The sequence below is a fragment of the Jaculus jaculus genome, chromosome 9, assembly GCF_020740685.1.
Source record: "Jaculus jaculus isolate mJacJac1 chromosome 9, mJacJac1.mat.Y.cur, whole genome shotgun sequence".
NCBI lineage: Eukaryota > Metazoa > Chordata > Mammalia > Rodentia > Dipodidae > Jaculus > Jaculus jaculus.
This window is the reverse complement of record NC_059110.1, coordinates 132,151,249-132,162,377: the sequence shown is the minus strand read 5'-3', so window position 1 is coordinate 132,162,377 and position 11,129 is coordinate 132,151,249. Positions and strand designations below refer to the sequence as shown.

At 52.1% G+C, this 11,129-nt stretch overlaps 1 protein-coding gene across 1 annotated transcript in view; it reads right to left on the bottom strand.

The window, feature by feature from the left end:
- Nucleotides 1–3,110: 3,110 nt before the first annotated feature.
- The window catches only part of Cacng4 (calcium voltage-gated channel auxiliary subunit gamma 4), an 87,250-nt gene continuing 79,231 nt past the window's right edge, over nucleotides 3,111–11,129 (bottom strand). Inside the window, exons 3-4 of the mRNA XM_004655129.3 lie at nucleotides 8,005–8,145; nucleotides 3,111–5,643 (exon numbers count right to left, since the gene is read on the bottom strand). Of these exons, the coding sequence (XP_004655186.1) occupies nucleotides 5,105–5,643; nucleotides 8,005–8,145 (680 nt within the window). The 3' untranslated portion in view covers nucleotides 3,111–5,104. The remainder of the gene's footprint in view (nucleotides 5,644–8,004; nucleotides 8,146–11,129) is intronic.

The window sequence follows — 11,129 nt, the reverse complement described above, 5'->3', positions numbered from 1 at the left end:
TCAGTGTCCCCCCAGTTGATTTACTTGCATTCTCTCCAAGAAAAATAAAAATGCCTCCACACACTGGTAACAGCCGTTTGGGGTACAATATAATCCCCCACTGGTGGTGTCTCCCTTTTCGTGGCTGTTATGAAAATTATATAAAAAAATACTGCTTCCCTTCCTTTACTTACTCCCACCTTTCTGGGTTTAATTCTCCTATGATGAGCAAGTGGGGTGAGGCAATTCCTAAAGGACTTGCCAGCCCTGCTGGGTGTGTGTTCAATGATGCTGTTAGTATGGGACCAGCTCAAACGTGGTCCTCCTGTTTGAAGGTAACGTGAGCCCGTTTTACACATGGAACATCTGAAGCACACATGAGACCAGATATTATGTTGGAGCCAAAGGACAGGCCTCAGGACACAGAGAAGTTGACACTGTCCCAGAGAAAGACCTCACTTTTAAGAACTTAGGGAGAGGGCTGGCAAAAGAGAAAGAGGTACCCAAAGATGTCCACCCGGGGCCTTAAACTGGCCAGCTTTTCCTCAAACTGTTTTCCTTTCCATACCTCCCGCTGGGCTGCATTTCCTCCTTTCCCTTGCTCGTAGAGGGGATCATGTGCACGAATTCTGTCACACGGACAGAAAGCGGTCCTGTAACCCCAGCAGACCACCCCCTCTTGTTGCCCTGGAGATCCGTGCTCAGCAACCTTGCCCACATGGGCCTCCGAGTCTCTGTGTGACCGTGTGGAGCAGAGACTGCCTTCCTGTCCTTGCTGAGGGATCTTCATATATGTGAGAAATGAACTTCTGGGCTGGAGACATGGCTTAGTGGGTTAAGGTGCTTGCCTGAGAAGCCTATGGACCCATGTTCGACTCTCTAGATCCTACGTAAGCCAGACGCACAAAGGTGAGGCAAGTGTAAGGTTGCACATGCCCACCAGGTGGTGCAAGCATCTGGAGTGCAATTGTAGTGGCTGAGGCCCTGGCATGCCCATCCCTCTCTCTAAAAATAAAAAAAAAAATAAATAAATAGAGAGAGAAATGAACTTCTACTCTCTTCTTATACCGTTACATTTGGGGGTTGCTGACTGTAGTTAGCCTACCCTAAGCAACACAAGTGAAGGCCATAATAAGGATTACTGAGCCAAAACTTGATATTTTGGGGTATTTTCATCAGGGGACAAGAACATTGACTTGTGTCGGTTCTAATAGACTTAACACTGCAAGTTATGGAGTCGGTGTGTGTGCGTGTGCGTGCGTGTGTGTGCATGCACCCGCATGGAGGTCGAAGGACCGCCTCAGGATGTCAGTCCTCGCCTCCCACCATGTTTGAGGCAAGGTCTGTCTTGGCTTTGCTAGCTGGCCTGGGAGTCTTAGGGTTTTCTGGACTTCGCCTTCCACTGCAGTAGGTGCACGGGGGTCACAGATGTGTGCCACCGCATCTGGCTTTATGTGGGCCCTGGGAACCCAGACTCTCTGGCCGTGCCAGGCTTTTAACCATGGCGCCATCTCCTCAGCCTGGAGCCAGAGATGTGCGCTGACCTAAGCATGTCGCCATGTGACCCCCGAGCTGCTGCTATCAAATCCCTAAGTGTAGCCTGGCGTGGGAGTCTACCCAGAATGACCAGCCTGGCGTGGAGTCTACCCAGAATGACCAGGCAGCTCTGCTGAGCCAGGGTTTCCTCAGGGCTAAGAATAAACGGTGGCCATGGGCATTCTGGCAGAAGATGCGAACTCCTTGGGCAGCATTGGCTCCAGGCTGGTGGCACTGCTAGCCCCACACACTGGCCACTGGTGGGACCTGGCCAAAGCCTGAACGCCCCTGGACATTTGACCTGGTGGCTCAGCACACCTGAGAACATGTTTTTCCCAGGTGCTCCTCTAAGGCAGGAAGAAAGAGGTTAAGAAGCAGAGCTAGTATATCTTAGGAAAAAGGTTCCACGTCTAAGCCTAAGCCAGGTATAGTGGTGGACACCTTTAATCCCAGCACTGGAGAAGCTGAGGTCGGAAGATCACTAAAAAGTTCAGGGCTGGTCTGGGCTACAGTGTAAGTTCCTGGTCAGCCTAGGCTACAGTGAGACTGACTCAAAACAAAACAATAATAATGCCAAGTCATTGTTCTACAAGATAGGAGATGGTGTCGTTGGATGGAGAGGTCCTTAGGCTGCATCATGGGTAGAATCAAGGGAGGTCACATGTGATCTCAGAGTCTGCCAAGTACAGCCTGGGCCACTGGGCCATGTTCTCTGTTACCTTGTTCCTCCTTGTACTGGGTGCAGTGGCAGATGGCTGCCCTGCCTGGGACTGAGTAGCTCGATCTTGAATCAGCAGAGAAAAGCCCAGTGGTCTCCTATCTGGGCCACTTTCTCTGGCCCAACATCAGAAGTCATAAAGCTCACGCTCTGCAGCTTGGATTCCTGTAGTTTCTCATCATCTCAGAACTTGCAGGGGAATGCAGGCTGGCTAACCACCAAGTAATGCGTGTGGCCTCATTGGCTCTGGCATGATGGTGGGTTCTGAGGTCAGAGTAGCTTGCTAAGCTGTCTAGATGTCTATCTCTCTCTATCTCTGGGGTAGCCTGCCCTTGTCCTGTCTCATCTATGGACAAGCAGCCCAGCAGTACTACCCAGAAGAGCCTGTGTCCTAGGGACATGCCAGTGACTGACACTCAAGCCAGAGAAACTGGACTTGTCAGGAAGTGTCTGCCTATCTCTCTCTCAGCCTCCCTCTCTTGGGGGGTCCCTGGTGGCTGGAGACCTGGGGCACTAGGAGCTCCCCCAAACCTCCCCCACCTCCCCACATTGAGAAGACATTTTAAAAATGTTTTTATTTAATTAAAAAAAAAGACAGAACTAACAACCCCAGGCCATTGGTGGGTTTGGGGTCATGGGGGCTTCACTGGTGACACAGAGTGGGGTGGGAGGAGGGGCGGGAAGGTAGGCTTGGGCCCCCCCCCCCGGGAGGAGAGTCAGGTCTGAGGCTGGCAGCAGCAGGGAGCCAGCTCTGCTCCCTTTGCCTCACAGGGAGGGCCAGGCGGGGACCCCCAGCATGGAGCCTGCAGTAGGAGAAAGGCTGTGAAGGGTGGGCATTTGAAGTGGCTTTGCTCCCTGCATCCTGTCCCTCTGTCACTTCTTCCCCTTCTTCTTCTTCTTCTTCCTTTTTTTTTTTTTTAAACTCTGTTTTGGTCCCTGGAGTGGGCCCTGTGTTCTCTGCCTGGGATTGGGCAAGAGGTAGGATTCATTGGAACACAGCTTTCTCTGTGGCATCCCAGAGACTTCTGGAACCACGGCTGGGGAGGTGGCCTGTGTGAAAGCAATGGCAAGGACGTGGGACTTTTGGAAGAGACAGAAGACAAGTCCTGGGCCTCACTGAGTGACGCGGTTTGCTTCAGCCTCATGAGACGTTGGCATGGTGGTGCGGGGGAGGTGAAGGTGTTGGGGAAGGAGGGACAGAAGGGGACCTGCAGCAGGGACTGGCCACGCACCCGGACACTGTGGTGCGTGCCTAGACACATACTGGGGAGCCATTTCGAGCAAGCACGCAGGGGACCTGGCACACCCACATCTCAGCTCACTGGCACACGGGCAGTCGGTTGGAATGACGACATGGGCTGTCTTCTCCTGGGGGTGGAGGGCCAGCGGGGGGAAGACGAAGGTCGTTACCAGGCCAAACAGAACTGCGTCTGGAGGCCCGAGTCTCCCCGAGGGGCTCCATGGGCAGGTGGCTGAGGTAAGAATGGGCTTGTCGCCTCTAAACTGAGACAGCTACTGGGATCACAGACGACTGTTCAAGACTGGATTTAAGAAGTCTCAAAAAGTAAGAAACCCTTTATCCTTAGAAAGCACATGTATTATAGAAAATGGGTAAGTTCCATGTTCCAGAGAGTTCCTCCAAGTCTGGATGCGCTTCTGTTCTTCGCTTGCCTCGGAAGGGGAGAAATAGTTGGAAACAAAACAAAACAAAAACCCCACAAAACACAGAACACTCGCTTCCTTCGTTCCAAAGTGCCGACACTTCTCTGTCCCGAGGAGGCAGAAAGACTCCGCCCGGCACCTTCAGCCAAACGCCCCGCTGCGCCCCGCCTTCCTCACGCTGGCAGAATAAATTATAACGGCAGGTGGGGGGGTGTGTTGCTGCTTTTTCAGATGAGGACGTGGATGAAACTTGCTTTCCTGGCATTGGTTTTCAGTAGGTCATGACCAGTTGGAAATGGTTGCCTATTCCGATCTTTTTGATCATTGTTCATGCTGATACTTCCTTTGCTTTTAAGTTTAGGCTTCCATTGCCAAGCATCAGTTGGAGGGGAGACAGCCCACCCTTCTCCCCAACCAGGTAGGCCCTTTGTGGGGAGGGACATAGCAAGAGGCTCTGTGGTTGTCTTTCCTCTGACCCATGGAATTCTCTAGACCTTCAGGTTCAGTTCCATCCATTCTGAGTGTAAGAGAAACTTCCCAGAAGCAGATAGGAAAGCCAGCAAAGCCTCCACCTTTACCTGGGACTCCTTCCCAGGCCTGGGTCTCTTGATGCGCAGGGGAGCCGGCCCCAGGACAGCACAAGGCCGAAGCACCAGTTGGCCACAGAGCTTTCTCCTTAGGATGAACAACGTTTTCTGCAAGCCCCACCAGGGTGTGAGGGAGAAGCTGAGAAATGGAGACACGGAAGGGAAGGGAGCGGAATGTCAGAATCCTCATTTCTGGCTCCAGGACATAGGTACTTGTGGTTAGAAAGGAGCCCATGAGCACCCAGAAGTCCCGTGTCTGGAGATGCCTCACCCAGGCAAGGGTGAGGGTCTGAAATCCACTTCTGGCAAGACTGGTTTCCAAGAGGCAGGCCAGGCATGCTAATGCAGCGTCAGAAAACCTCTTGCGTCTCCTAGGAGATTTCAGAGACTCAGGGGTGGCAAGACACCCCCTCTTTTTTTTTAAAGTCAAGGGCCAGCTTCTGCCTCCGCCCTGATTCTGGTCTCCTGGCTTCCTTTGTTCTATGCTAGCCCACGACATCTTCCAGAGGCCAGGGTGGCTGGTACTTGGCTTCAGTTCATTGTCTGTGGTCTTCAGGGTCACCGTGTCATGTCTCACAAACAGCCACTCCGGGGGAGGCCGGTGCCGAGAGGGGTGCGTGGGTCACACCGGGGTGGTCCGCCTGTTCAACATGCTGACGTGGAAGCCCTCCTTCATGTCCTGCTGGAAGAAATCGTGCACCTGCAGGAAGCCGGCATCCTGGTCGGGGCTGTAGCTGGCGGCCGTGGTCACCTTGAGGGGCTCCCTGGACAGCGTGTACATGGACAGCTCACCCATGGGGATGGCCCCGGCGATCTTGAGGCCCACGGGAGACGCGTCCCTGGAGGGTGAGGCCTCAGTGGACCTCGAGCTGGACCTGGAGCGCCGTCTCCGGTACCTGTAGCTTGGCATCCTGGCATAAGGAGAAGAGGAAGAGGCCTTAAGGAACTCCCGTTTGGTCTTAAACCTCAACTCTTTATTTTTCTCAATGTAAATGTTTACAGCCAGGACGCCCACGGTCTCCGCCACAATAAATGACAGAGCTCCAAAGTAAAAGGACCAGCCGTAGTTGTAATGGTTCTTTTTGTCTTCGTCGCGCTTGTCACTGGGGTCACCCGTGTTGCTAGAAATGTAGACGATGATGCCAATGATGTTACTGAGGCCTGGAAGGGCAGTAGGGAGAGGCCAGGGGTGGAGGGGAGAGAGAGACAGAGGTTAGACACACACAGGATTCACAGGACAGGGAACTGGTGGTCAGAGGAGGGACTAGTGGCTAGTCCCCTCCTTCATGAATGTCTCCTCACTCTCCATTGTCTAAAATATCTTTATTTATTTGTAAGCAGAGAGGGACAGAGCGAAAGACAGACAGACAAAGAGTAGGCGTGCGCCAGGGCCTCCAGCCACTGCAAACGAACTCCAGATGCATGTGTCAGCTTGTGCATCTGGCTTTATGTGAGTACTGGGGAATTGAACACCAGTCATTAGGCTTGTGAGCAAACGCCTTAACTACTGAGCAATCTCTCCAGTCCCCCTCCCCAGTCTCTCTCTCTTTTTTTGCTTGTGAGTGTATGGTGTGTGTACATGTGAGTGCATAAGTGTGTGTGTGTGTGTGTGTGTGTGGAGGCCAGAGATTGACACTAGCTATCTTCCTTGATAGCTCTCCTCTTTATTCTGGTTAGGCAGGCTCTCTCACGGGAGCCAGAGCCCACCAATTCAGCTAGACTAGCCTGCCTGCCTGCCCGCCTGCCCTGGGGATTCTGTGTCTCAGCCTCCGTCATGCTGCTGTTGCAGGTAGCCACCATGTCTACAAAGCATTTATGTGGGTGCTAAGGATCCCAATTCTAGTGCTCACAATTGTGTGACAAGTACTTTATCCACTGAGCCATCAGCCCAGCCTTGTAGTTCTTTATATTTACTTATTTCTTTAAAAAAACTTTTTTGAGGGCTGGAGAGATGGCGTAGCGGTTAAGCGCTTGCCTGTGAAGCCTAAGGACCCCGGTTCGAGGCTCGGTTCCCCAGGTCCCACGTTAGCCAGATGCACAAGGGGGCGCACGCGTCTGGAGTTCGTTTGCAGAGGCTGGAAGCCCTGGCGCGCCCATTCTCTCTCTCTCCCTCTATCTGTCTTTCTCTCTGTGTCTGTCGCTCTCAAATAAATAAATAAAATTAAAAAAAAAAAACAACTTTTTTGAGAGAGAGAGAGAGAGAGAGACAGAGAGGGAACTGGCCAGGCCTCAGCCATTGCAATTGAACTCCAGATGCTTGTGCCGCCTAGAGGACATGTTCGGCCTTGCACTTGCGTCACTTTTGTGTGTCTGGCTTATGTGGGATCTGGAGAGAGATTGAACATGGGTCCTCAGACTTTGCAGGCAAATGCCTTAACCACTAAGCCATCTCTCCAGTCCAAATTTTCTCTTTTTGGTGTGTATGTGTGTGCATGTGTGTGGGTACAAGTGTGTTCAGGCAGGTATGTGTGTGGAGGCTTGAGGACCTCCTCAGGTGTCATCTTCAGAAATGCTGTCTACCTTCTTTGATGCCTGGAGACCTCTCGTTGGCCTGGACTTCTCCATTCAGGGTGGGCTAGCTGGCCAGTGAGCCCCACGAGTCTGTTGCTCTTCACCTCCCCAGCGCTGGGATTACAGGCACATGTCGCCACACCCAGTGTGAGTGCTGGGGATGAACTCAGGTCTTCATGCTTGTGAGGTGGGTAAGGAGCCATCTCCTCTGGGTCCTCCCTCTCCATTTTCATTCAGGGCCTCATGTAACTCAGGCTTTGAATTCTCAATGTAGCTGATGCTGGCCTTCAACTCCTGATCCTCCTGCCTCTGCCTCCCAAGTGATAGGATTGCAGGAATGCCCAGCTTGCTACCTACTTTTCTCTTAGGGGTAACTGTCCTTCAGTATCTATGTGAGATTGGTTCTATACGATTCTACTGTAGAAGCCAAAATCTGATGCTCAAGTCCCTTCTATAGACAGTGTAGTCTTTGCTTGCTGCCTATGCAATCCTTCTGTGTAATTGTCACCTACATGTAATATGTGACCCAGTGTAGTGCTAAGGAAGCAGCTATTGTTCTGTTTGTTCCATTACGGGCCCTTATTCTTCTTGACCTGTCTACGGTCCCCGAGGTTCCTCCTTGGCCTCTGACTCAGCCACCCCACCCTATTATAGGCTTGTAAAGCACCCAATCCCCCATCTGGGATGTACTTTGCACCCCTGGTGCTTTTTGAGAGGGTGGGGTGAAATCCACACAACATAAAACGGTCCCTTTGGAAAGGCACGATTCCATGGCATTTAGCACTGTCACCGTGCGTGCGGCCACAGCTGACACCTTTCCTGTCACCACCAAAGAAAGACCTCAGGAACAATCACTCCCTGTCCCCCCGCACCAGCCCCACCACAGCACACCTGGCCCTTTAGAGCTAACTTAATTCTTCCTTCCCACCAGCATGCACACTCCTGGCAATGGTGACCACACGTGCGTGTGATCCCCCAAAGCTCCTTCTGCTGCCCCCAGCTGGCACTTACCCGCGGCTACAAAGAGGATGCCGGCACTCAGGACGATGTTGTTCTTGCGGCTGTAGATCCTGCCCGCGCCGATGCACAGTCCCCCGAGGAGGAGAAGGATGGTGCTGAGGATGGGAAAGACACTGGAGGCCCGCACGATACCTGCGCCAGGGGCAAGCACAAGGCAGAGTGGGCAGTGAGACCAGACCCACTCCTGACCACAGCCATGGGTGTCTCGCCCAGAAACCCTGCAGCCGGCTCTGATACAAGTGAAAGCTCTCAGTGGCCTCTTCACTCTCCCAGATGGGATCGTAACTGCCTGCGGGTCGTTCTGCCTCTCCCTGGGCATGGGTCACACTTCTGGCCACTGTGAGCAGAGATCCTCAGAGGCCCACAGTAACTGCCACTGAAGGTTGGACTGAGGCACTTTTATAGGACACCTCACAGCCCACTAAACCCTTTCATGGACTGTCCCACAGAAGCATCTGGAAACTTGTGGAGTGGTGTCCCCAAGAGCCATCCCTATGTCTACATGCCCATTTTGAAGGTAGATTTACAAGGGAGACATAGCCAGAGACTGATAACAGCTAATAACAAGAGAGAATCATTATAATAATACACTGCAATGCAAGTTACTTAAACTTATGAGCAATTTATTTCTAGACTTTTCCATTTTATAATTTAAAAATATTTTATTTAATTCATTATTTGAGAGAGAGAGAGAGAGAGAGAGAGAGAAAGAGAAAAAGGCAGAGAAAGAGAGAGAAAGAGAGAGAATGCACATGCCAGGGCCTCTAGCCACCGTAAACAAACTCTGGCTTGCTACCTTGTGCATCTGGCTTTATGTAGGCACTGAGGAATTGAACTTGGGTCCTTAGGCTTTGCAGGCAAGTGCCGTAACCTCTGAGCCATCTCTCCAGTTCCCTCATTTTACAATTTTGAACCACAGTTGAATGAAATTTCAAAAAAAAGAAAAATAATCCACCAATAAAAGTAGACCACTGTAGCGCCCATGCTTGGCAGCAGTTGGTTTTATAAGGACTTTAGCACATGGCTGGCCACAGGACCTCATTACTTAAAGTGATTTTACCTTTATCAACATCACCATTCTGCCTGGTGACAGGTGACAATGTGTACGCTCCCAACAGGTTTGGGGTCACAGAAATGGCAGCCAGGGCACAATGAGATGCTGTGGACCATGCTGTCCAGCAAATACCATACCTCTACCCTTGTTCTGCCACTGACCAGCAGGGCGACCTAGGACAGTGAACCACAGTGACCATCTGAGTCCACACTTTCATAACCTGGCCACAGTAGTAACGCCAACACGAAAAGGCTGATCATGCCCTCCCCCAGACATGTCCCTGTCTAGAGTCCTAGGCCCTGTGAATGTGACCTGCTTTGGAACAAATGTCTTTATGGATATGACAAGGGACCCCAAGATGAGGCCTTCCTGGATGAACCAGGGACACGTGTATATGATGACGAGACACAAAGGGGAGGCTGTGTGGGTGGAGGAAGGGGGGGGTGGCAGAGCACAGAGTGCAGTCACTCCTAGAAGCTGAAAGCGACAAGAGTGTCCCTCCTTAGCCGGCAGGCTGGACGGGTCTGGCCAGCACCTTTCGGGACTTCTGGCCGCCGTGCTGGAAGTATATTTCTGCTGCTTTCAACCACGTGAAGCAAGCAGGGCCGCTGGCTCCAGCAGCCTTGGGGAATGAATGCCCACTTCCGAGGATTACCTTAAGAAAGCACAGAGCCCAGAGGAGGCTCTGGGCGCCTCTTTCAGCGTGTGGGTGAGATGGACCAAGGGAGGAGGGACAGTCATGGAAGAAAGCTTGGAGCTTGGTCGTCCCCATGGTCCCGGGGCTGCCCAGCCCCGTGGAAGCTGGGTTGTGTGGGCCCTTCGTGGCACCAGCAGGGGACTGCGGGGCAGGAAGTGAGATGCCCCTCCTGAGCCAGCTGACTGGCTCGGGGCCTCGCAGCCTCTGAAAGCCATGTTTGTCTCCTTTCTGTACACCCACAGTGTGCGCCCCCCGCTTCACAGAGGAGGGATTGTCTGAGGGTATGAAATGAAGCCCTTTTCCCCCCTGGCACCTCCTCCCTGATTCCTCTTTGCCATCTTGCAGCCTCGGGTGCAGGGAGAAGGCTTCCTGTACCCCACTGAAATGAGTCTCTCAGCTGAGCTGGCCAGCCTCGGGTCAGACCCCTTCTCTGCCTTCTGCAGACCAGTCAGATGGCCTGAGAGAAGGGAGCCTGGTTCCTGTGAGGTCACTGGAGACCTCTGCCTGTTTCAGAGCCATACATCCTGCTCCTATCTGCTAGCATGCGTCCCTGGCTAGATGGGCATAGATGGCCAGAGAGGTCATGGACAGTGGTGCGGGTTGAGTACCTCACAGAAAACATGACTGATGGATGAGAGGCCAGAAACTGGCTATTTTCTCACTGGTCACCTCAAGCTATGAGGACTATAGGACTATGTCTGGAGATTGGACACGATCTTTAAAAAAATTTTTTTAAAAACTTTTATTTATTTGAGAGAGGGAAAGAGGGAGAGGGAGAGAGAGAGAATGGGTGCGCCAGGGCTTCTAGCCACTGCAAACAACTCCAGACACATGCACCACCATGTGTATCTGGCTTACATGGGTACTGGGGAATTGAACAGAGCACCTTCGGCTTTGCGGACAAGTGCCTTAACCGTTAAGCCATCTCTCCAGCACGACACTGTCTTTTTAAAAAAATTTTATTAGCTATGGACATAATTAGTATGAAAACAATACATGTTGGGACCATCCTTTCAACATACTCTCAGGCCTACCATGGACTCATAGCAGTTAAGATATCAACACTGTAACCAGTAATGCCAATAAGGAGGGTGGATTGGCCTGAAGCAAAATGGGCATGAACCTTGAGGCCAGCAAAGCTGTGGAAGAGACCACAGGCAGGGAGTGAGGTGGTGGCCCCCTCCAATCCTGGGCTGTGGGTGTACACCCCAGCAAGGGCATTACAAATGCTCAGAGGCCCTAAGGAGTCCTGTGACAATGATGTAACTCAGAATTCAAGCTTGAGACTACAGAGGTGGCTCAGTGTTTTACAACGCTTGCTTGCCAAGCCTGCTGACCACAGTTCAATTCCCCAGTACCCTCATA